Consider the following 23,679-nt stretch of genomic DNA (forward strand, 5'->3'; position numbering starts at 1 on the left):
AAAATTTGCCCTTATCTTTTCAGAACCATGTTAAATTTTATCTTCTATGAAAATAATTTGGGAGTGTTTGGGAGACAAGTGAATTCTCCAGTTTGCTTGAAGTACAGGGTTGGTTTGTATATGAGATAGTCCAAGTTACCATAAATTCTTAATTTGGGAGATAGTCACTTAATCATTGAAGGTCTTTGAATAGAGAAGCAACTAGCAATAATATTTCAAAATTAAAGTAATGTTAGTTTGTAAAATAGATTTAAATTAAGAGGTGAGAAGGTAGCAGGTCAGTAAAGCAAGTCAGTCAGTAAAGTATTTATTAGAAAACTTATTTATTTATTTATTTTTAATTTGATAAGAATGGTCATAAGAATGGAAATATGAAAGAGAAATTCAAGAAATGAAATCTGGGCCAGGCGCGGTGGCTCTCGCCTGTAATCCCAGCACTTTGGGAGGTCAAGGAAGATGGATCACCTGAGTTCAGGAGTTTGAGACAAGCCTCGCCGACATAGTGAAACCCCATCTCTACTAAAAATATAGAAATTAGACAGCCATGGTGGTGCGTGTCTGTGATCCCAGCTACTTGGGAGGCTGAGGCAGAAGAATTGCTTGAACCCGGGAGGCAGAGGTTGCAGTGAGCTGAGATCACGCCGTTGCCCTCCAGCCTTGACAACAGAGTGCGAGGCCATCTTAAAAAAAAAAAAAAGGAAGGAAAGAAATGATGTGTTTAGATGGATCATGATAGTTGGGAAAACGCTGGATTTCATAGCTATGTCACACTTTTTTTATCATCACCAGGATCTAGCATGGTGCTTCATACATAGTAAATGCTTAATTAGTATTTATTGAGTATACAGATGTTTTTATTCTTAAATTATACTATTTTATTGCCTTTGTATTCTTTCTCCAGCAATATATTTCTGCTGTTGTCTCTGCATTGTTTTTTGTTGATTTGTTTGTTTGTGTCAAAATTCCCCACCATTAATTTGTGTTAGAGTTTTTCCCTGCCACCTCTCTAAGCTATCTGGCTTTTAAATGTTCAAGAAACTTCTAAAAATGATTTATCATAGGATTTTTTGTCTTGTTTTATTAGAAGAGATATGAGTCCTTCCTCCGTAATTACCACCATTCCCTGCCTTCTGAATGATCTTTTTCATCATAACCATAATATTTCTTTTCTTTCTTTTTTTTTTTTTTTAAGACAGGGTCTCACTTTGTTGCCCAGGGTGGAATACTGTGATATGATCACAACTTACTGCAGCCTTAAACTCCCGGGCTCAAGTGATCCTCCAACTTCAGCCTCCCAAGTATCTAGGACTACAGACGTGTGCTACCACACCCAGCTAAAAAAAAAAAAAAAAAAAAGTTTGTAGAGACAGGATCTTGCTATGTTGCCCAGGCTAGTCTCAAACTTCTGGCCTCAAGGAATCCTTCCACCTTGGCCTCCCAAAGTGCTGGGATTACAGGTGTGAGCCACTATACCCAGCCCAAAATGTATGCCAATTTCTACACATACAAGTATTTGTTTACACTCGTTTCCCTCTTAGATTCCAAACTTATGGAAGGAATTAGCTCACACTAATGTGAAGAAGTTCTAATTACAAGACAGGAAAACTGTATTCTAACTTCAGACTATATATCTACATGGTTTTAAGACTGGAAAACATTTCATAAGAATTTCAATGATATTTACAATGACATATTCTGATAAAAGAATTAAATGAATTAATCAGTTATATGTCTTATTGGGTGAACTGATCCCAGATTTGACTACTCTACTTAGGCAATTTCTATTTCAACTTGCGTTTTTAGAATATGTTCAGTTTAAAGACTTAATAGTGATTTATTTACAAAGAGCTTTGCATTAAGCAAATTTATTAGGTAGAAGAAAAGTTAAATGTCTTCTGCCTACCCCTAAATTCTCTCCTGTTTTTGTAGCCAAACAAAATCTCAAACTCTACTTCATTTCAAGAGCTAGGTGTTTCTCAAGCTACCTCTCTTGCATAGATTCCCATGGGCAAGCATCTTATTCAAGATTCTGAATTGTACACTATAGCTCACACTCACAATCCCAACACTTCAGGAGGCCAAGGCAGAAGGATCTATTGAGGTCAGAAGTTTGAAACCAACCTGGGAAACATAGTGAGACCTTATCTCTAAGAAAATATTTAAAAATTTGCCAAGCCTGGTGGCCATGTGTCTGAAGCCCCAGCTACTCAGGAGGCTAAGATGGGAGGATTGTTTGAGCCCAGGTGTTTGAGGCTGCAAATCAGCTATGTTTGAGCCACTGAACTCCAGCCTAGGTGACAGAGTGAGACTCTGTCTCAATAAAAAAAGAAGAGAGAGAGAGATTCTAAATTGTTTTTCATGATTAATATATTTATCTTTAAAAATTATTTTGAAATTTTAGATTTACAAAAAAGTTATAAAAAATTAGAAGAGTCTTCTTGTGTCTTCAGTTAGCTCCCACAAATGTTAACATCTCATATAACCAGAGTACAATGATACAATGATTAAAACCAGGAAATTAACATTGATGTAGTATTATTAACTAAGAGTCAGAGCTTAATCAAACCTTGCCAGTTGTCCCGCTAATGCCCTCTTCTGTGGTCCACTATCAAAGCCAGGATCTTGCATTTCATCGAGTTGTCATATCTTCTTAGTTTTCTCTAATCTAGGACAGTTCCTCAGTCTTTCTCTGTTTCCTGTCCTCGACTTTTGATGAGTGCTGCCAGTTATTTTCCAGAATGTCCTTCAATTTGGGTTTGTTAGATACTTTTTTATGATTAAATTGAGACTATGCATTTTTGGAAAACTAAAACTGAGACTGAATTTTTGCCAAAAATAGCACAGAATGTTGCTGTGTCCTTCTCAGTGTGCCATATTTGGAGAACCTGAATTTGATATGTCTCATTACTGGTGATGCTAGCTTTGATCACCTGGCTAAGGTGCTGTCTGCCAGATTTCTCTGAGCATTAATAAATCATTAAAGCCTGAGGACTAGCAAGGTATATCCAGCTTTTCCCTGTAAAATACGCAGAATTTTGGGCTATGTTATTCAAGCCAACTGTGAGATCTGGTGCTCCTTTGCATGTGATCACCATTGCCAAGCTGAGGAGTCCCATGACTCTTCACAATACTTGTTTCTTACCCAAGCATAACTAAGTCGACATGATTTTTCTTATCAGGATAATTTAGGCAATCTGTGACCTTATCTGAGATTGTTGTATTAGGTGAAATCATTCCATCTTGCTGATGGATGTAGGCATGGGATGGATCACGTAAATAAATCCTTGCTATACTTGTTTCAGAAGCTGGAGTCTTATGGTATTCATCATTGAATCAGTGCTCCTGACGTAGCTTGGGGAGTATATTAGGTCATTATTAATAATTGTAAGTGAATAAAAGCATGTATTTTTTATAAGGATACCAAGAATTAAAGCAAGATCCCTTTCTTCAGGATGCATACTTTTTAAAATGGAAATTTCAATAAAAGACAATTCTCCTGTATTATAATAGTTCAGAAATTAGAAATACGTTCGTGGATGTTGAAAGGAGAGAATTAACCTTGGCTGGAATGAATGTGGGAAGCATGACAAAAGAAATCAAGGTGCGGCAGAGAAGCCTAAACCAGCAGAAGTAAAAGTGACTTTGAGAGGAGAATGTGTATTGCATTTGTGAATGCCTAGGTAGTAAAGTTAGAGCTTAGTCTGAGATAATTTCTAAGTCAAAAACTAATATTTCCTTTAGTTCCAGTCCAAAATAACTAGTAAATGGTTTTAAGGAGGGCCTAGTCAGGTAAAGAATGACTTTAAGTATAGCAGATAGGCAGGAAGAAGATAAATGAGTGGAACTAAGATCAGAAAATAAACAAAAGTTAAGTTTCTGGTTTTAGCCTAAAATTATGACAAATTTTATTGTTTGCGTGGTCCCTTCTATTTAAATATGCAATGCAAATAATTCAAAATAAATATCTATTCTTTTGTATTGAGGATTTAATTCCATTGCTAAGGACAAAAGGAAGTGTCACTGCCAAAAAGGCATAAAGCCTTTCTGGTGTACAATAAAAGTGACTATAGTAATAATAAGGAAAATCTGTCTTCTGCATCTTTGGTCCACAATTTACAAGCTTCAGAATAAGCCAAAGGCCGGGATGGCTACTTGGAGAGGATGGTTACAATAAAACATTGCAGATACCTCACACCTTTTAAAGATTCAGGATAGACTCTAAAAATGTCAGAATGTGAGTGAATCATTTCTATTAAGTGTCATTATAGAAACTTTCCCCAAATCAGACTAGGGAAGCATCATTAGAACAACTCTAAAATGATTGAAATGAGCCCTTGATTTGTGAATTAAAATTTGTTTTTCTAAATAAGAATTAGTCATTAGAGCTTAGCTTTTTGTTGTATAGAAAAAAAATCACTAAGAATAGAGTTAAGTACAAGCCTGCACCCATCTGTTTGACATTGAGAAGACACTTGGTTTCTCTGTGCCTCAGCTTTGTTATTTGTAAGTGGAAAAGTTTTTTTCTCCAAGAGTATTTGAGCAGTAAGTCTATGTCTATATCATTTTTTTTAACCTGGACATTTTTTAGACCATAATTTTAGTAAAGAAAATTGTCGACTCCTGAATCCTGATGAAAACCATTCTCACAATTAACCTTTGAAATAAGTAAGTTGAAGGACATCACTAGGCAACTACAACTTCTACCGACCAGCTAATAATTTTAAGATTTACTGGGAACATACACACTTAGGTTATGCTCTTCAAAATAAGAGTTTTTTTTTTTTTTTTTTTTTGAGACGGAGTCTCGCGCTGTCGCCCCAACTGGAGTGCAGTGGCGGGATCTCAGCTCACTGCAACTTCCGCCCCTGGGTTTACGCCATTCTCCTGCCTCAGCCTCCTGAGTAGCTGGGACTACAGGCGCCGCCACCTCGCCCGGCTAGTTTTTTGTATTTTTTAGTAGAGATGGGGTTTCACCGTGTTAGCCAGGATGGTCTCGATCTCCTGACCTCGTGATCCGCCCGCCTCGGCCTCCCAAAGTGCTGGGATTACACGCTTGAGCCACAGCGCCCGGCCTTAAGATAAGATTTTTCTTAAAGTTCCTGATGATGTGATTCTTTTTCTTCCTATCCCTGCTGCCTATAGCTTTAATACAAATTGATTACTGAGTTACTTGCCATAGACTTTTTAATAAAGTTCACCTACTGCTGGAGGTAGCCTAGTTTCAGAAGGGAAGACATAAGCATTTGATGTTCTTAGGATTATTGGTTGTGGGATTACTTTGCTTTGTTTTATTTTTAACCCTAGATCACTTTGCTGTCTTTATGGAATGTTTTCTAATCTGATTGGCAAAAGGTCAATTACTTACTTGTTTTTCTACTCAGCCAGGTAACCTGGACCAAGAGCCTTTTAAGTCGTTCCCAGGACTTTGAATTTGATCTCAAAACAAGTTTGTCTCACTGGGCAGCTCAAACTATTGAACTCAACTGTTCCTGGAGGGGATACTTCTAAATGACACATTTGCCAGGAAAATAATAAGTAGATTTTAAAAGAAAATACATTGCAAAGATACCACTAAGTGGACCATTTATTGCATACATTTTTTAAAATAGTGTTCATTGGATTGAACATTATTTCAAACTATTCAACTACTTACATGACTTTGACCTGAAAAAAAAAAAAAATATATATATATATATATACACACACATAGATTTTTCTTATCTTTTTTCAGATAATTTTAAGGTTTTCATTAATCAGTGCTTTTAATATTATCACCTTCTTAAAAGTTTAAAAATACAAAACAGATGATGACATGGTTGAATACCATATATTTGTCAAATATTTGACAAATACTCATATATTTGTCATTTCTTCATGGTTAGGACATTCAAATGCTCTCTTCTAGCCATTTTGAAATTTACAATACAATAATATTAATCATAGTTACCCTACTGTGCAACAAAACACCACCATTTGTGTGGCATCTCACACAAACTATTTTGCCCTGATATTTATTTACCTTTAATGCACAGATCCTATCTGCTGAAGAGAAAAGGCTGTTTTTGAATTTATATTCATAGCTCCTTTCACAGAGTTGGCACTTATCAGCAAACCAAGAGATAGGAAGGCTTAGAAATGTTTTCTATTTTAGTTAATGCCCTTATAATGTCAGAAAAAAGAGAGAATAACTTATTCAAATCAGCACAATCTCTATCAATCATTGATCAGCGATTATGTAGAGTCATAGTTTTATGCTACACCAATGAACGTCATTAACATCTCATTCTATGTGAATAGTGTCTATTTGATTTTCCAGTGTGCAGTCTTTGCTGCTATTGGTGGTGTTTCTGAATAAATGTCTAAGATATTGACAAGATAGGTGAGCCATGGATCTATTTACATTTTAAATAATTATTTCACTTATTAGAGTGGTGTACACTTGTTTTTTAGAAGAATGAATACTTTATTTTCATGTAGCATACTCTTATTATAAACATCACACATTTTTATTAGAGAAAAGTTTTGGGCCAATAGGTAGAGGCAAATTCATTCTTTAATGAAGTACATAATTACTATTGAAATTATATTTGAGAAAAATGGTTCTTGACCTCATAGGAATCACAATAACTTTTAGTTATTTCGTTTTCTCAATTGCTTTATTTTGATTAAATTTTCTTGTAGAGTAACCACACACAATTGTTTTCTTAAATGGTATCTTGGCTGCGTTAGAGCCTAATCTCATAGGGGCTGGCTCATTGAAGAGGAATACCCTTCTGCTTTCAGACTTCCCACGTCTACTGTGGATTCTAGCTGGTTCACCCTCCTTTGATCCCCTTAAAAATTTAGAAAATATTAATTGTTAACACCTAATGAGTCCTCATGGATACTGAAGGTATGAGAGTGTCTGATTTGCAAGAGTTCAAGAATCTTTTGGATTAACTTGAACCAAATTTATAATTGGTATTTGGTGGAATAGTGTGTGGACAGTGATCCTAGACAGTATCACTTTCGTAAAATTCCAATGAAAGAAAGTAGTGTGCTCACAAGTTTGAGTCTCCCTGTCTTGCTCAGTTTTCATTTGACTTAATAAGTAGTCAACAACCTATTTTTTAAAATTTAATAATTTAATTTTATTTAATACAAAATTTATAGTTAAAAAATGCTTTAGTCTAGAGTTTTGACAGAACATACAACTTGCTATATATGACAAACTTCCCATTGTTCTCTTTTTTGAAGTTTATTTATTGTGTTTTGTTTTTGTTGACATGTTATAATTGTACACACTTATAGTGATGTTACAATAAATGTATATGTTGTGTAAAAATCGAATCAGTATGTTTATCACTTTCATCATCTCATATATTTATCCCTTCTTTGTATTTAGAACATTCAAATCCTCTCTCCTAACTATTCTGAAATTTACAATATAATAACATTAGCCATAGCCACCCTACTGTGCAACAAAACACCAGAACTGATTCTTCCTATCTAATTGTAACTTTTTAGCTGTTGACCTATGTTGCTGTCTTGAATATTGTCCTTACCTGTTTCCAAAAAGCTTTCATTATTTGGGAATTATCTAAATTCTTCTGGACATTTTCTGTTTCAACCTGATTGAGAATATGGGACCTGTGTCTAAACCATTTCTGTGACATGCCATGTTTCTTGCCTTCTTTCATTTGTAAAGAACATACCCATTCTCTTTCTCAAATATGTATGATTAAAAATCTGTCTAATTCTCCAGTCTCTTTAGCTAGTTATAACACATTTGCCAATTCTGTTGTCTGCCCCTCCCACCAGAAGTCTTACTTTATAATATATAGTCCATATTTTCTTTTTCTTTTCCTAGCATCTTTGTCTTTGCATCCTTACGTGCATATGTAACATTGAGGGCTGTGTCTTACTTCTCAATATTAGTAATTATAGTAATTAATTTTTAAATCTAGAAGTGGTTACATATTATAGGTAGAAACTCATTACTTGATTCCATTAATTTCTCCTAAGATAATGTTCACTTTTTCTGAATTTTTCTTTTTTTTTTTTTTTTTTTTTGAGACGGAGTCTCGCTCTGTCGCCCAGGCTGGAGTGCAGTGGCCGGATCTCAGCTCACTGCAAGCTCCGCCTCCCAGGTTTACGCCATTCTCCTGCCTCAGCCTCCCGAGTAGCTGGGACTACAGGCGCCCGCCGCCTCGCCCGGCTAGTTTTTTGTATTTTTTAGTAGAGACGGGGTTTCCCTGTGTTAGCCAGGATGGTCTCGATCTCCTGACCTCGTGATCCGCCCGTCTCAGCCTCCCAAAGTGCTGGGATTACAGCCTTGAGCCACCGCGCCCGGCCCACTTTTTCTGAATTTTTCATATGCCTATATGAAATTTTTAGGAATTAGGAACCTATAGTGCTCAGTTTCATGAAATAATTCCTTATGATTCTACAAAGAACTTACAATAATTCAGAAAGAAAATAAAGTGTATTTACTTGTTATTGTTTTAGTGGTTATTAAGATTCTGTTTCATCAGTTTAGAAATGTTGCCCTCATCTAAAACTGTTTTTGCATACAATGTGGTCTCAGTGCTTTTGCTTTTTATGAACTTTAAGCCAAAGAATTCCTCCATGTAGGTAGAAATTGTCCAGAAAATTTCAAATGAACAACAGCATCTGGAAAAGGTTGTAGGAAGAATAAAGGTTCCCCTTACTTATAAATGCTTTACTTTTAATATTCATCTGACTACCTGGCTTTTACTGTAAACTTTCACTGAAGGAAGTGTTATATCCCTGTTACATTTATTAATAGAAACATAATTGCCTTAATGTTTCGTGTTGGCTACAAGATGACATTTGAAGAATTATACGCTTTCAAAATGTAACCTTTTATTCATATACTTATGTTATGAGTTAGAAGCTAATCTACTCCGAAGTTAATTATATTATTGTTCATGTAGCAAGGATCCAGAGCAACCAATAATTGAGCGTACCTGTACATGCTGATTGGTTTTCCTTTTCAGAAATGTTCAGTCTATGTAAGGGAAAATGTTAGCCTTTGCAGAATTGACGTGTGGCTGAAGTGGGCACGTGTAGGCAAGGGACAGTTGGCAAGAAAGAATGGGAGGGGAGAGAGCCCTATATGTAAATAGCATGGTTAATAAGATCTAAAAATATTCCCTTATTATAACATCACAGGCAGTTTAAGCAAGAGATATGGGAGCCCATGTATATTTTTTACAAACATTTATTGGAGTGTAAAGTATGTTGACATTGCTAAATTCGTGTCTGATAGAGCCAACTTTGTGAATGAATTTAGAGTGAGTAATAGAGGCTTGCTGCACAGCTTAAATGTGGAGATGGCTGAAAACCACTTTAAATTTCAGTCATTCATACATTCAGTGATCTGATGGATGTCAAGGATAATTTGCAGTAAATCCATTAGTAGACATGGTACTGATGTGGTAGTGTTTGCCATATAGAAACATGCATAAATAATAAAGGTGACACATTCCTCTAAGTTCCTCTCTATATTGGAACTGTGATTAAGATGTAACTACCACTGCATATTTAACTCACTTATATAGTAAAATAAAACATGTTTCTTTAAAGATAAAATTTTTAAAAAGCTAGCTAGCAGGTTTTTTCTTTTTCTTTCTTTCTTTTTTTTTTTTTTGTAAGTTTGGTCTTTATTTAATGGTCAGGTGATTTTTTTTTTGCATTATGCTATAAATCTTGCTACGCTGGATGTTTTATGGTGATGAACTAATATTCTTTTTCTCATGAAAGCTCCCATGTGATACAATTTAATATCCCTTCCATTGTCAACTATTACTGAACATAAATAATAATATAATGAGTTTACATAAAAGTTCTAATCCATGCTATGAAATATTAAAAAGATTAATAAAAATTACAAGGTAGAAATGTCATTTTTGAAAGTCATTTGATTTGGACACAACTTTGAAATATGTCCAACTTTTTTAAAGGCTTTCATATTAAAATAAAGCAATGTTATAGTGTTCATTATTTTATATTTTTACAACACACACACACACAACTGCCCTCATACATGACACCTATTCTCTCTAAAATTTATTAGGTATTTATCACATACCAGGAAATGGACTAAATGTTACTTTGTAATATCTCATTTAATTCTCATAGTGCTCTATAAGATAGTATTGCTATCCCTATCTTTTTTCAAATAGGAATCCCATTACAGAATAAATAGCTACCAAGTTCATGTAGCTAGCAAATGGCACAGTTGGAATTTGAACCCAGATCTCTCCGAGTCTAGAGTTTACATTCTAATCTCTAAGCTATTCTGCTTCAGTAAGTACAACATGTCCTTGGTTCAGAAAGATGTGTGTTAAAGGAGGTAGATTTTGAAACTTTAAACAATCTAACCTACTATATTTGATTGTGAGAGTAATTTTCTAGCTCAATGAAAAGAGGGCTTTAAGAATATAGGAGATTTTGTAAATTTGATGCAAAGTTAATTTAAAAAAAAAAAAAAAAGCCAGAGTGCTTATAAAAGTATATAGAAGAGAGCTGAGGAAGGACTGGATATCTAATTTTCTCGCTTATTGTAAAATTGTGCCGATGAGTACAATACAATGCACTACCATGCATACAGAAGAAAAATTAAGAAAGTCTGCTTTCTGGATATATCTGGTGGGAAAAAAGGAAACTAGATATAATGACAATGTTTGACACACAGTAGTTGCAATTTTTTTTGCTTTATTTTGGTGAAACCTAAACAACTGTAAAGTCATTCTAAACAGGACAGGTTAGCTAATCTCTTTGTAGTCATCAAGTTTTACATTCACTGAAAAAGGTTAAAATCTGACATGAAATCAAATCTTGAGTAATGGTATTTATATTGTGACACTTATCTTACTGAGAATATAAACCTTCAAATTATTACTCACAAGTTCTGTAACTGAGCTGGAAACTTTTGTAATTTCATAGGTTTGGGAAGTGCACCCCAACTAAATGTTAATCTACATATATTAAATGTTCTGTCGGCCGGGCGCGGTGGCTCAAGCCTGTAATCCCAGCACTTTGGGAGGCCGAGGCGGGCGGATCACGAGGTCAGGAGATCGAGACCATCCTGGCTAACACGGTGAAACCCCGTCTCTACGAAAAAAATACAAAAAACTAGCCGGGCGAGGTGGCGGCACCTGTAGTCCCACCTACTCGGGAGGCTGAGGCAGGAGAATGGCGTGAACCCGGGAGGTGGAGCTTGCAGTGAGCTGAGATCCGGCCACTGCACTCCAGCCTGGGCGACAGAGCGAGACTCCGTCTCAAAAAAAAAAAAAAAAAAAAAAAAAACCAACTACACAATTGTAGACTCACAGAGACTTTTTTTCTTTATTTTTCTCTTTTTAAAAGTATCGTGAGGTGAAAAGAAAGTATATGATAATGAAGAGCAAATGTCACTTTATGGATTTATAAGACATTAGAATATGAAAACAGTTGGCCTTGATAAATTCAGACTGACATCCAATTAACTTTTTCTTGACTGCCTGGTTATGATAACAGAAATATTTCTGTCATAAATATATATATATATACTGGAATAGGGGTGATGATATGGGTTTTATACCAACTTTAGATCGCACATTAATCCTTATGACTAAATTTCCTCAGCTATAGCATGGAAGTAATGTCTGCCCTATGTTCCATACATAAGGAGATAAGAATTTTTTAAAATTGTGAATGTTATTTTTAAAGTTAAAAATCACTATGCAACGTTGTTTTATAATGCTTACCTCACACTTATAATTCTGAAACCATCGGAATTCCTAGATTTGTGTTGTTTTATATTGTTAAATAGGATCTCTAGTTTTGAATATTTTTCTTATTTCACATAATATATATAGTCATTAGAGAACAAAGTTAATTTAAGAAAGGAAAATAAATTAATTATTAAGTATCAGCACTCAGAGGTAACCACTACATCCTCCTTTTAAAGCCGTCTCCACTTTTATATGTTCTTGTCTTATTTTTATCAGCAATAGGCTTCACTAGAAAAGTTAATACTTAATCATTTGCAAAAGTTACCAGGCAGAAAAATATTTCTCAAATAGTGCTTGCCTAGAAAGATGATGATGAACAAGCTTCTGATGATGTAGAACATAAGTGGCTCAGGAAAGCCCGAGCATTTCTGATAAACACCCTGTATATTCTGAATTTTCTTTGTGCACTGACTGGTGCCTTTGAAATATGGTTTACCTTTTCTCACTTGAAAGAGATAAACTATTTTCATGCGTTGGTATCCACAAAAATTAATAGAAAAGGGCACAGCCTCTATACCTTTGCATTTTAGCTGTATTCTTGTTTATCACTTTTGCATTCAATTTTCTCCTAACATGTTTTCTGGAAGAGGTCTATATACCAAGGCCTATTTAAGCATCAGGTGCACTCTGCATATGGCAGAGGTCTTTGGAGTTTCTCAAAGGCCTATGGAAATGTCTGTAACTGAAAACAAAGAAGAGTTGCCTCCAAAAATGGCCACAAAATCAATATTGTCAGCTGTTTAATTAAATGTACACAAATGTGATAGTAGGTCATCTCCATTTAACTGGTAAACTGAGTAATCATAGCAATTCAATGTATAGGTATCTTGAAAACATACTGCTGTACACACAACTTTTGCACATAAATGTTACTCTTGGTACCAGATATTTTTCTATAAATACAAGGTGTTTTGTGGCCTAAGTTTTAATATTCTCTCTTATTATGTATGATCATGTATATATGATCAAGTCATATATGATCTGCTGTCTGCAAGTTGGAGAACCAGAAAAACTATGGGTATAGATCATAGGACTGAGAACTGGAGAAACGAAGATGTAGATTTCAGTCCAGGTTTGAAGGCATGAGAACAAGAAGCTGCAAAGGCAAGGAAAGAACAATGTCCCATTTTAAGCAGTCAGGACAAGAAAGAGGGAAAATCCATTCTTTTTTCACCTTTTGGTTCTATCCAGGCCCTCAAAAGAATAGAAACAAAATGGATGGCCATTGAATGATGCATTGAGGTAAGACTTTAGTGCATCAAATGCACTATTAGTCTGTTTTCACACTGCTATAAAGAACTTCCCTGAGACTGGGTAATTGATAAAGAAAAGAGGTTTAATTGACTCAGAGTTCTGCAAGGCTGAGGAGGCCTCAGGAAACTTAACAATCATGGTAGAAGGGGAAGCAGGTGCCTTTGTCACAAGGCAGCAGGAGCGACAGAAGTATGTGTAGGAGGAAATGTCAAGGAATTATAAAACCATCAGATCTTGTTAGAACTCACTATCATGAGAACAGCATGGGCAAAGCCGCTCCATGATCCCATCACCTTCCACCAGGCCCCACCCTCAACACATGAGGATCTGAAATTATCTCAATTTCAGATGAGATTTGAATGGGGACACAGAGCCAAACCATATCAAATGCTGAATAAATTGGTGGAAAACAACTCTTTTCAATTAAGCTGGATAATTTACTGACAAGACGACCATAAGGTAAAACTTGAACACTCACAGAATGGGTCCGTGACATTATTCTCAGTGCTATAAGGCTTGTATTCACCTTGGAGTGGCAGAGGATGATGGTCTTTTTATGATTCTGAATAGTTTGACAGCTACTAGATGTTGCTTGTTAAATAAAACTTGACTTCTAGGGATGAGATCTATTAGCTGTATTTTCTTGACATGGCTACTGGGGCTGTGGCTGTTCATCCATTAGTTATTTGTCACATGTAAGTAGATCCTTTTTCTATAAAAGTTATATTCCTAGCACAGTTGTTGCTACTTTCTCCACGGTGCTGTATGACCCTATCACATCTGCATGCAGCTCCTGTTTCAATACCAAGTTGATATATGTTGCTGTTGCTTTTTGGAAGCATCTGGTCAATGTTTTCTACTAAACTATTTCTTAAAACTGGTGGGAAGAAATAAAGCCTCATTCCATTCCGTTCTTGTCCAACTCCATGGAAAACACAGTAACCTACTATTTGTTCTGAAACACCTGCTGGTAAATTTAATCAGTGTATTAAAAACTGAGCTACCCCTCTATTTCTTTTAAAACAACTCAGTCCGCTTTCCTGAGCACATTTGATTGAAATCTATAATTTGCTTTGCCATAGTTTTCTGTGTAGAGTTGATACTGTACTGATATATCAGTATAACATGCCTTGCTAATGTGCAGACTTGATGTATTTGTACTAATTGGTTTTGGTTTTTGTTTTCCAGCTGGGACAACATATATCTTTAGCAAAGGTGGTGGACAAATCACGTATAAGTGGCCTCCTAATGACCGACCCAGTACACGAGCAGACAGACTGGCCATAGGGTTTAGCACTGTTCAGAAAGAAGCTGTATTGGTGCGAGTGGACAGTTCTTCAGGCTTGGGTGACTACCTAGAACTGCATATAGTAAGTACTTTTTGAATAAGATTCAGCTTTTACTTTTTACTGTTAACTTTTTGTAAAGAATTTATAATTTTGCCTCTTGGATGCTTCCTTCCCCCAGAAACCAGTACTTTGTTATAGAAAATATGAATACAATCTAGAGGAAATAAGACCACATACCTATTGCTGTTGTTAATCACGTTCTTTGCAATGCAAACTTTTTTTTTTTTTTTTGGAGTGTGAATTCCATTAATTCTGTGTTCAAAATAATTTTTAAAAAATTTTTGGAGTGATTTTAGTGTCTTTAGGCAGACTTGCCAAATGAATAAAATAAGTTATTGCCTAGGAGGAGATACCATACCATCTGGCTGGAAGCAGGAGGTTGTAATACTGGTTACATGCAAAGATCTGGATTCTGTCTTTATTTCTTTGCTCACTAGAGAAAGTACTTATCTGAAGCTACATGAAATAAAAGGAAGGAAAAGATACTTTAAGGATATTTGGGGATGTGAAAGAAGATGGCAAAAAGATTGTTTCTGTGCCATTTTGTACTTATTTTGATACATAAGTGTCAGGAAAATATATTTTGATTCATAATTACCACTTACATCCTGGGCCCATTCTCTTTTCTCTAAGTTGTAAGCCTCCCACAGTAATTTACTCAGCATATAATAGATGGCAAAGAGTACTCATAAATGAAAAGCTTCATTTTCCTTTGAAAGTTGCCATAATTAACTTTAGGGTTCAGGGACCTCTCTTCTTTCTCTGCATTTTAAAAGTTATTAATGAGTATGGTTGCAACTCTTTAAATCTTCATTTTCTCACATTATTTGTAAAGAAGCACAGTGTCTTTTACTGTTAAGAGGTATTAATATTTTATTGATATATCCAAAAAGTCATAGTGTGTCACACATTCAAAAACTTTTCTAAAGGGTTCTTATTATCATAGTTCTTGGTCTAAAATATATCTTTTAGAAGATTTCAGAAGAAGCATATAAGTCTCCCCATCCTCTTTTTCATCCTTGAGATTCAGTTTATTTCCCATGCATTAAGCAACCATGGAAGTTTGTTCTATTTTGTTCTGTCTATCCCTATAAGTTCTCCTTCTATCAGTACTCACGCTCCAAAGGACATTTGACTAGGTCATCATGTTCTTTCCTGTTAGAATGTGGCCATTGGGTACTAGTTCTAAAATAATTAAGAAAAACATGAAACACCAAAGTACATTAGCACAAACTTTTACAAGTTGTTAATTCTCTGTTTTTATTAACCTGTTTTCTTAATCTTAATTTTGTCTTAGAATTCTGGAATTTCCAATAAGGTGTGTAGGAGTTTACACTGACCACAAGGGCTGAATTCATTGGTAAGCTTGAAAAACACAACAAAACCCCTAAGCACAGCCATTATAGAACCATAGTAAAATTTCAATTTAAAATGTAGTTGTCAAAAGGGGAACCCTGGAAAGGTAATTTCAGGTGCCTTTTAGCAAATTTATAACAATCAAAATTAAGAGCATCTAGATTTTTATGGCATCATTAATAAATGATCAGTTAAGATACATTTTACTAGTACAGTAAGGAATCTTGCTGTTTAGAGCAATCTCAACTTTCAAAATGTATGTGCTCAGTTCTGATTTAAGAGCTTTGCTACTTCAAAAAATAAATAAATAAAAATGAAAACAAGAGTCTTTTCCTTCTAAAAGAAATTACTTATTGATCCATAACCAATTACACTTTTACTCTGAGAAAAGGTTCTGCAATGATCACTCTCAAGTCACAAGGGGCTATGTTATTGAATTACTCAAACCACTGTTGTTTATTTTATGGTCAAAAAGTTTTAGACTACAAAAATAGGTATTTCTTTCCAGTGCTGGTCAAATGTGGTCTCAGGGTCCTGTCATAAGTAAATAATTGACTTTCTCAGCATCCATTCTAGCACAATACCCTCCATATCTCCTTTACCAGCCATGGATTTCTGATAGCTGCACTGTGAAGGCCTTCTTCTTTCTGAATCTCCTCTCTTGGTCTTGCCTGGTCATTCTCTTTGGATTCAGTGCATGTCTCTACACACCCTTTCTCTTGGACTTGATATCTTCAAAATATCCCTTGCTGGTAGACCATGTCCTCCTGGGCTTCCCAAATAAAAATAGTGTGTGTCAGCCCTACCCACTCCTTATCAACTAATGGGACTCAATCTTAGTTCAAATCCTGTCAAATAAAATTTTCTTTCTCCCATTGCCTAGAAGAGGTGATTAGACATTAGAGACTCAACAAATCTTTTATGTAGAGATAAGTCACTTCTTTCCATGTTGTTGTTGCTGTTGTTGAGATGAAGTTTCACTCTTGTTGCCCAAGCTGGAGTGCAATGGCACAATCTCAGCTCACTGCAACCTCTGCCTCCCGGGCTCAAGCTATTCTCCTGCCTCAGCTTCTGGAACATCTGAGATTACAGGTGCCCACCACCATGCCCAGCTAATTTCTGTATATGTAGTAGAGACGGGGTTTCACTATGTTGACCAGGCTAGTCTTGAACTTCTGACCTCAGGCGATCCACCCGCCTCTGCCTCCCAAAGTGCTGGGATTACAGGCATAAGCCACCATGCCTGGCCTTTTTCCATGTTTTAAACATATAATCAAAATGAACACAAGACCAGTGGTTTTCTTTTTACTACCTAAGTTTACCTCCAGCTCTTTCCCAAAATGTTGGGCGCATGGAATAATAAAAGAAAGAGGAAATAGAAATTAAAAGAAAAAAGGAAAACCAGACAGGAAGGCAAGAAGGAAGGAAGGAAAGAAAGAAAGTACGAAATAAAGGGAGGGAAGAAAGGAACAAAGAAAGTGCAAAGGGACACAAGATAATGCCTGTGGGTGATAGAAACAGAACTGTTCTTAATATTTAGATTTGAGAATATTCAAAGGCTATTTTATCAAATTATTGAGGTATCTTTGAGTCCATTTTGGTTTTCCCAAATAAATTGTTCTACTTCTTTCATGATTGAAATTTAAAAGGAAAGATAAGATTTATAAATTCTAGATTATTGCTGTATGATTTAGGTTTGTGAATATAACTGACTTAGAAATAAACCTAATTGGTGCTATACTATTGATGATACATTTTTATCTGTAAAAGTTAGACCTATTCATTATCCCTTAAACTGCAAGGAAAATTTGTGTGTAAGCCTTCAAAGTCAGCGAAGTATAAACTATGTACTGATTAGATTGAAACGTCTTATTTTCATCCTTATTTGATAGAGTGAGCCAATAAATCAGAAAGTTGATTGCATTCATTAAGACATGCTCCATCATTGCTGAAATATATAATGCTATTTCAATTACATAATTTAAAAAATCTGATTGGCATATAATTTTAATGAAGGTTTGAATATTTGACATGGTTTGTCATCCAATTTTTCAGAATAAAAATGTTGGATTTTTAGAAATTTTGATTTACTGTACTCTTAAAAACATAACAACTTGGAATAAAATGATTTTTGAATTAGGTGGCCCAGTTTGACAGATGGTTTTTTTGTCATATTAATATTAATGCTACCACTGTTAACCTCAAAGTCATATAATATTACTATTGAAATTGTTAAGGTTTTATGAAGGGGTGAGGGGAAGATAAGACATGAAGTGAAGAGCAATTAATTAGTATAGTACCTAGAATATGAGTGCTCAATAAATATTTTCTGAAAGAATTTAATAGCTTTAATGAATTATACATTGAAAATACTGTGGCTTAGGACGAATGTAGATCTTCAATTGTTTAACAGGTCAAGTAAAGTGACAGACATTTTAATTTCTATATAACTCTGAAAAAGTCCTCCAGCTTCCTGATTACAATACAGAAAAATTATAGAACTTGATATAAGCAGCCATATTACTGAGAAGCTTCAAATCTTAAAGGATGTTTTCAGAAATCTTCAACTAAGAATTTATTATGGAGATTAGTGGTTTAAAGAAAGTCTATGGTGAAATTTTAGTTGGATGAATGATTGTTTTTTGTTAATAATTGCCTTATTTATTGTAGTTCACTTTTATCATGAATTGTTCTCTAATTATTTTATATTTGTCCATTATTTACAAATATAAATATATTTTCTGATGGCAGAGAACATGATTTATAATAATGGTGATGATTAATAAGAAAAATAGCTGGGCATAGTAGCTCACGCCTGTAATCCCAGCACTTTGGGAGACTGAGGATGGCGGTTCACAAGATCAAGAGGTGGAGACCATCCTGGCCAACATGATGAAACCCCATCTCTACCCAAAATACAAAAATTAGCTGGGCATGGTGGTGCACGCCTGTATTCCCAGCTACTTGGGAGGCTGGGGCAGGAGAATCGCTTCAACCCGGGAGGTGGAGATTGCAGTAAGCTGAGATCATGCCACTGCACTCCAACCTGGCGAAAGAGCAACACTCTGTCTCAAAAAAAAAAAAAAAAAAAAAAGAAATGAAATGAAAAAGAGAAAAGAAAAGAAAAATAATACAGGAATGTGACTTTTCATCTTTTACTTCAGTACCTGCTAGAAGCCTCTCCAGAAATATTTATTTAGCACCTAATATGACCCAGACCTATGTTAGGCTCTGTGGATACAAAAATAAATGAACTGGCTGTTTAGTAACTACCTCAGTAAATATTTGTTGGATGAATGAATGAACAAGCTAGCTGAGTTCCAGTTAACTTAGATGATTTATAGTAAACATTTGGTCCCCACGTGACTGGTATTTCCTGGTATTTTTCTGTCTTGGTATTTTTTCATCTCTTTTCCTTACAGTTTTAACTTTCTTATTTGTATAGTATTTGTATGGACAGTTAACAAATAATAGATTATTAAGATAAAGCATATAAAGAAATAACTTGCAAACTGTGAAGTGTTACACAAGACATGTTTAAGTTACTGATGTGTGAGGATTATTTAACTGATAATGACTTAAATAATTTCTTAGAAGCAATAAGCGAAAATTGAGCTCAAGTTTTTATATTTTATGAGATGTATCTAGAAATTTTACCAATGTTGTCACTTCTAGAGAAACCCCTTCATATATCAGTTTAGTGATGTCAATTGGAAATTATTTAATGCCTCTCTGACAAAAGAAAGTTACTATAAATGTGGATGCATTCACTACCACAAATATTAACATGTGTATTGGTTCTGACCAGAGGAAATGTCATTGAGGGTGGAGGAGAGGATGAGTGAAGAGTGTTTTTTGAAATCCTTTCATCTTGGGAGCATAAAAGAGCATTGCAAATTTGATGAGTGAGTTGTTGCACATATTTGCCTTAAGTGTTGCTTCTTTGTACTTTGCTGGGCCGGAAGCCTTATTTTGAAACCAAGCTCTTAATTGATTTTGATTTGGAAATATGCCTTTTGATCATTGGTTTTAGTGTAGACTAGAAACAGTGTATTTATAGTAAATATTACATGTCTCAAAATAACACCAATATTGGTGACGTGTCAAGTCTTTCTCATCTTTCTCTGCTTCTCTCTATTATACATTATTTATCTTACTGATCTATTAAGATTTGATTCAGAAATGTATTTTTAAAGTCAGTAATTTTATGTAGATGCACACCTATATCAACAAAGTAAACCTAATTATTTCCCCTCAGGCTTTTCTTGAATTGAAATTATGTTCCATCTGAAATGCTGTTTCTAACCAACAGATTCACTGATTTTATAGAAGTTTCACTTTGCCATATAGTATTCAGATTCAATTCTGTAAATTGTATGGAGTATATATATTGCTTGGTTTTGCTTTCCTAGTTCTTTTACATTCATTTATTTATTTTTTCTATTCCCATATCATGAGATAGCTTTCCTAATTCTTATATGAATTAGAGAACATGTGGCCTATTTGACTAGAATTTCCAAAGATGGATTAAATAATGCCTTTTCACCATGTGTTGTAAAATTACTGTCCAAACTTCTGAGGTGTAAAAGTCATTTTTGGGGAAAATGTGAGAAATGATGGTCACATTTCTATTGGCTTAAGTGCTAAATAGTTTATTATGTGTGGTGTAGGAGAGGCAAATGAATCAATACAGATTCCTGCCTTCATCCTTTTCCCCCGAAAGTTAATTCAATTTCTCAACTTCTAATTACTGATCATCATCTTTAGTGTGTCATTTAGTCTCTATGTTTTTGGTTTCTAGAATTCTAGAGTTATTTCCTCATCTGTAATTCTATTGCTGGGAAATTTAAGAAATGAGAACAAAACAGCTATTTCTAGCTTCTTCTCAGTTCATGTACTTACCACTTAGAGGCTTGTACTGCTGCCTCACCTTCTCAGCTATCCTTCTGTCTCCATTCTGAGTACTTTTCTATCCATTTTATATACTTATGGCAGGTTAATTTGCTAATCTGGTTCTTTGATCATGTTATTCCTTTGTTAAAACACATTGATGCCTCCACAATTATATATAGGTAAAGGCAAATTCTGTACCTAAAATTTAATGTCCTCAGCATTTTAATCTCTTTCCCTTTTCATGTCCATTTTTCACATTTTTCTACTTATCTTTCAACTCCAGTGAAACGTATTAACTTTTTTGAAAAATGAGCTTCTTGTCATCTCTCTATTTCTAATTCCTGTTCAAAAGATTTCTTCCCATTCTCTCTCACTATACAGATTCGACTCAGTCATGGAACAGTTTTTTTTTTTTTTTTTTCAAATCGTGAGTGTTTTCAGGGTTGGTCATGGATCTTTTCACCTCCTAAGCTATCAGAAAGAGGTTAGGTCTCGGGAATCTCTTTGGAAGAGTTGCAGAAACAATTCCGAGGGCATTCTGCTCCATCCTGTCATCACTACTCCTTTGGACCCACTGCTTTGTGGTGGGCCCCAGGCTATGTTACAGAATGGCTTCAAATCTATTCTAAGTTAGCCAGTGATGAGCGGCTTTAGCAAACCCTGTTTCTGATGCCAAGCTGTCAAAACAAGGAACTTCTTGTTGAATTCTTTCTGACTACTGACTATACCTCAATTTCTTCTATAGCTACTAACTATTTTTCAAAAGCATACCTTCAAGAAACTTTTTAGGCAAAATAAACACATTATTATTGATCACCTATAATGCAATTTATAATGTATGTGATTAGTTGCTGTGTAACCAATTTCTCCATAATTTAGAAGCTTAAAAGGGCAAACATTTATAATCTTATACCGGCTTAGGAATCCAGGAGCATCTTAGTTAGGTTATTATGGAATTTTCAAGAGAAGTAATGGCGAAGAACTCCTGTACTTAGGACATATCCAATGCGTTCACTCTTATGATCCAGACAGAGTCTATGTGTCTCGGGAAGAAATGATGAGCAACAATTTAAACTATATGCAAGCACGTTATTAAGGAGGCTTTGCAGAACTCTAAACACAATATAGATTGATGAAAGAAAAAACGAAACAAAGACATTGTTGAGGGTTAAGAACTAGTTTGGGGAATACATACTGAATGTGGGTCACTTGCCACAGTTATCAGGAAAATTACTTTTATTACACACAAAAAAACCCCACTGTAAGCCATAAGCAAAATGCATGGCAGCAGTGATTAAAAAATAGAAACAGCTTGGCAAATATGTCAGCCAAACACCAGAAAACAAGATGATGGTGACTCTATGGCATTAGAATCCTATTAATGCTGATGCTGGCCCACTCTAGACATGGGCAAGTTTATGTAAACAATGGAAGGAAATAATCTAGGTGCATATATAGGGGGTACTCAAGTTAATAGTAGACATAAATAATCCAAATTGTAAATCAGAATCAGAGGACTAGACATAACTTTTATGGGGTCTGAGAAAATTCTTTTGATGAAAACAATTTGTGATGTCTCTAGGAGTTACTCTAGGAGATGGTGTGCTAGACTTGAACTAGGGATTATTATATCGACAACACAGAGGAGGCCTCGCCCCTCATCAAAACAAACTGGATAACTGTCTAACCTTTTTGCCAATAAAGCATAGCACTGAATGGGGGACACTCAACTGCCCTGGAAGATCACACTGTAACTAGGCTTCTAAGGAAATGCTTTAATGGTGGCCTCTTCCTGTGAGGAAAAAGTACTTTCTCCTGGAATTTTATCTCTTAAATCCTTCGTGCCCAATAAAGAATGGAAATTTATAATTGACAGGCAAAAAAAAGTTTGGTGAAAGATCAAACTTAATTGATTAGTAAGGCTTTTGGCCTGTGAAAAAGGCTATCTTCACATACTTAAAATTGTACTCTGACTTTTAGCTATCAAATAAGTGCCGACTGCTCACTCCCAAAGACACGTCTCCATCCCAGGCTTCTCTCACTACCATACAAATATTTCCACCTGCTTACTCAGCATCTCTACCTGGGTGTCTCATAGGCATCTGAAACTTAACCACATTAACAACTGAACTCATCATCTCCTCACCATACCCTCATCTACACAATCACGGCTAAATCCTTGACGTCTTTTACTCCGTGCTTGCCTTTACAATCTAATCAGTTTGTCATCAAATTACTAACATGTCTCTCAACCCATACCAGCCAACAGAAATATATGAGCCGTGTTTGTAATTTTAAATTTTCTACTACTCATATAAAAGGAAAAAAGATGAAATTAATTTTACTAAATGCAATTAACTTTGAGAATATATTTTAACTCAATATGCACAGAATATTATTTTAATATATAAATGATATAAATTATTAATATGTTTTCTATTGTCTTTTCATAATCAGCTTTTGAAATCCAATGTGTGTTTTACACTTAACAACACCTCTCATTTCAGAATCTAAATTTTCCATCAGAAGCATTTTATATTTTATTATATCTAGCAGTTGTAAAAGTAGATTCACATACTCAAGTTATTTTAAACATACTTAAAAGTTTGAGTATCTTTTAAACTTACATCAAACTTGATTAAAATTAAATACATTTTAAAATTCAGTTCTGTGGTCACATTAGCCATATTTCAAATGCTCAGCATATGACTACTGGCTTGTCTATTGAACAGCAGTTTTAGAATGTATCTACTTGCTTTTTATTCCACTATTATCGCCTTAGTTTAATGACCTCTTCTTGAACTGTTGCAATAGCCTTCTAACTAATCTCTCTGCCTCCAGCATCTTCCCTTTCTAATCCATCCTCTGCACTGCTACCAGAATGATTGTTATAAAATAAAATTGTGGTATTTCAACCTCTGACTTCAAATGTTTTGTTACAGTGGCTCTCAACCTCTTTTAGTTCAAGACATACCTGGCTGATAATATTCACCCACTTTCAGCAGTAATTTTGCTCACTTATGGGCTGCTCATTAGTGGAAAAAAAA

General features: G+C 35.0%; 1 protein-coding gene across 6 annotated transcripts in view; it reads left to right on the plus strand.

Moving 5' to 3' along the window:
- NRXN1 (neurexin 1) overlaps positions 1 to 23,679 on the plus strand; it is a 1,138,235-nt gene that overhangs the window by 795,110 nt on the left and 319,446 nt on the right. For all 6 annotated transcript variants that reach the window (XM_011961493.1, XM_011961492.1, XM_011961491.1 and 3 more), the window contains one exon: positions 14,223 to 14,404. In XM_011961493.1, coding sequence (XP_011816883.1) covers positions 14,223 to 14,404 — 182 coding nt within the window. The remainder of the gene's footprint in view (positions 1 to 14,222; positions 14,405 to 23,679) is intronic.

The sequence above is a fragment of the Colobus angolensis genome, unplaced genomic scaffold (genome assembly GCF_000951035.1).
Source record: "Colobus angolensis palliatus isolate OR3802 unplaced genomic scaffold, Cang.pa_1.0 Scaffold558, whole genome shotgun sequence".
Taxonomy (NCBI): Eukaryota; Metazoa; Chordata; class Mammalia; order Primates; family Cercopithecidae; genus Colobus; species Colobus angolensis.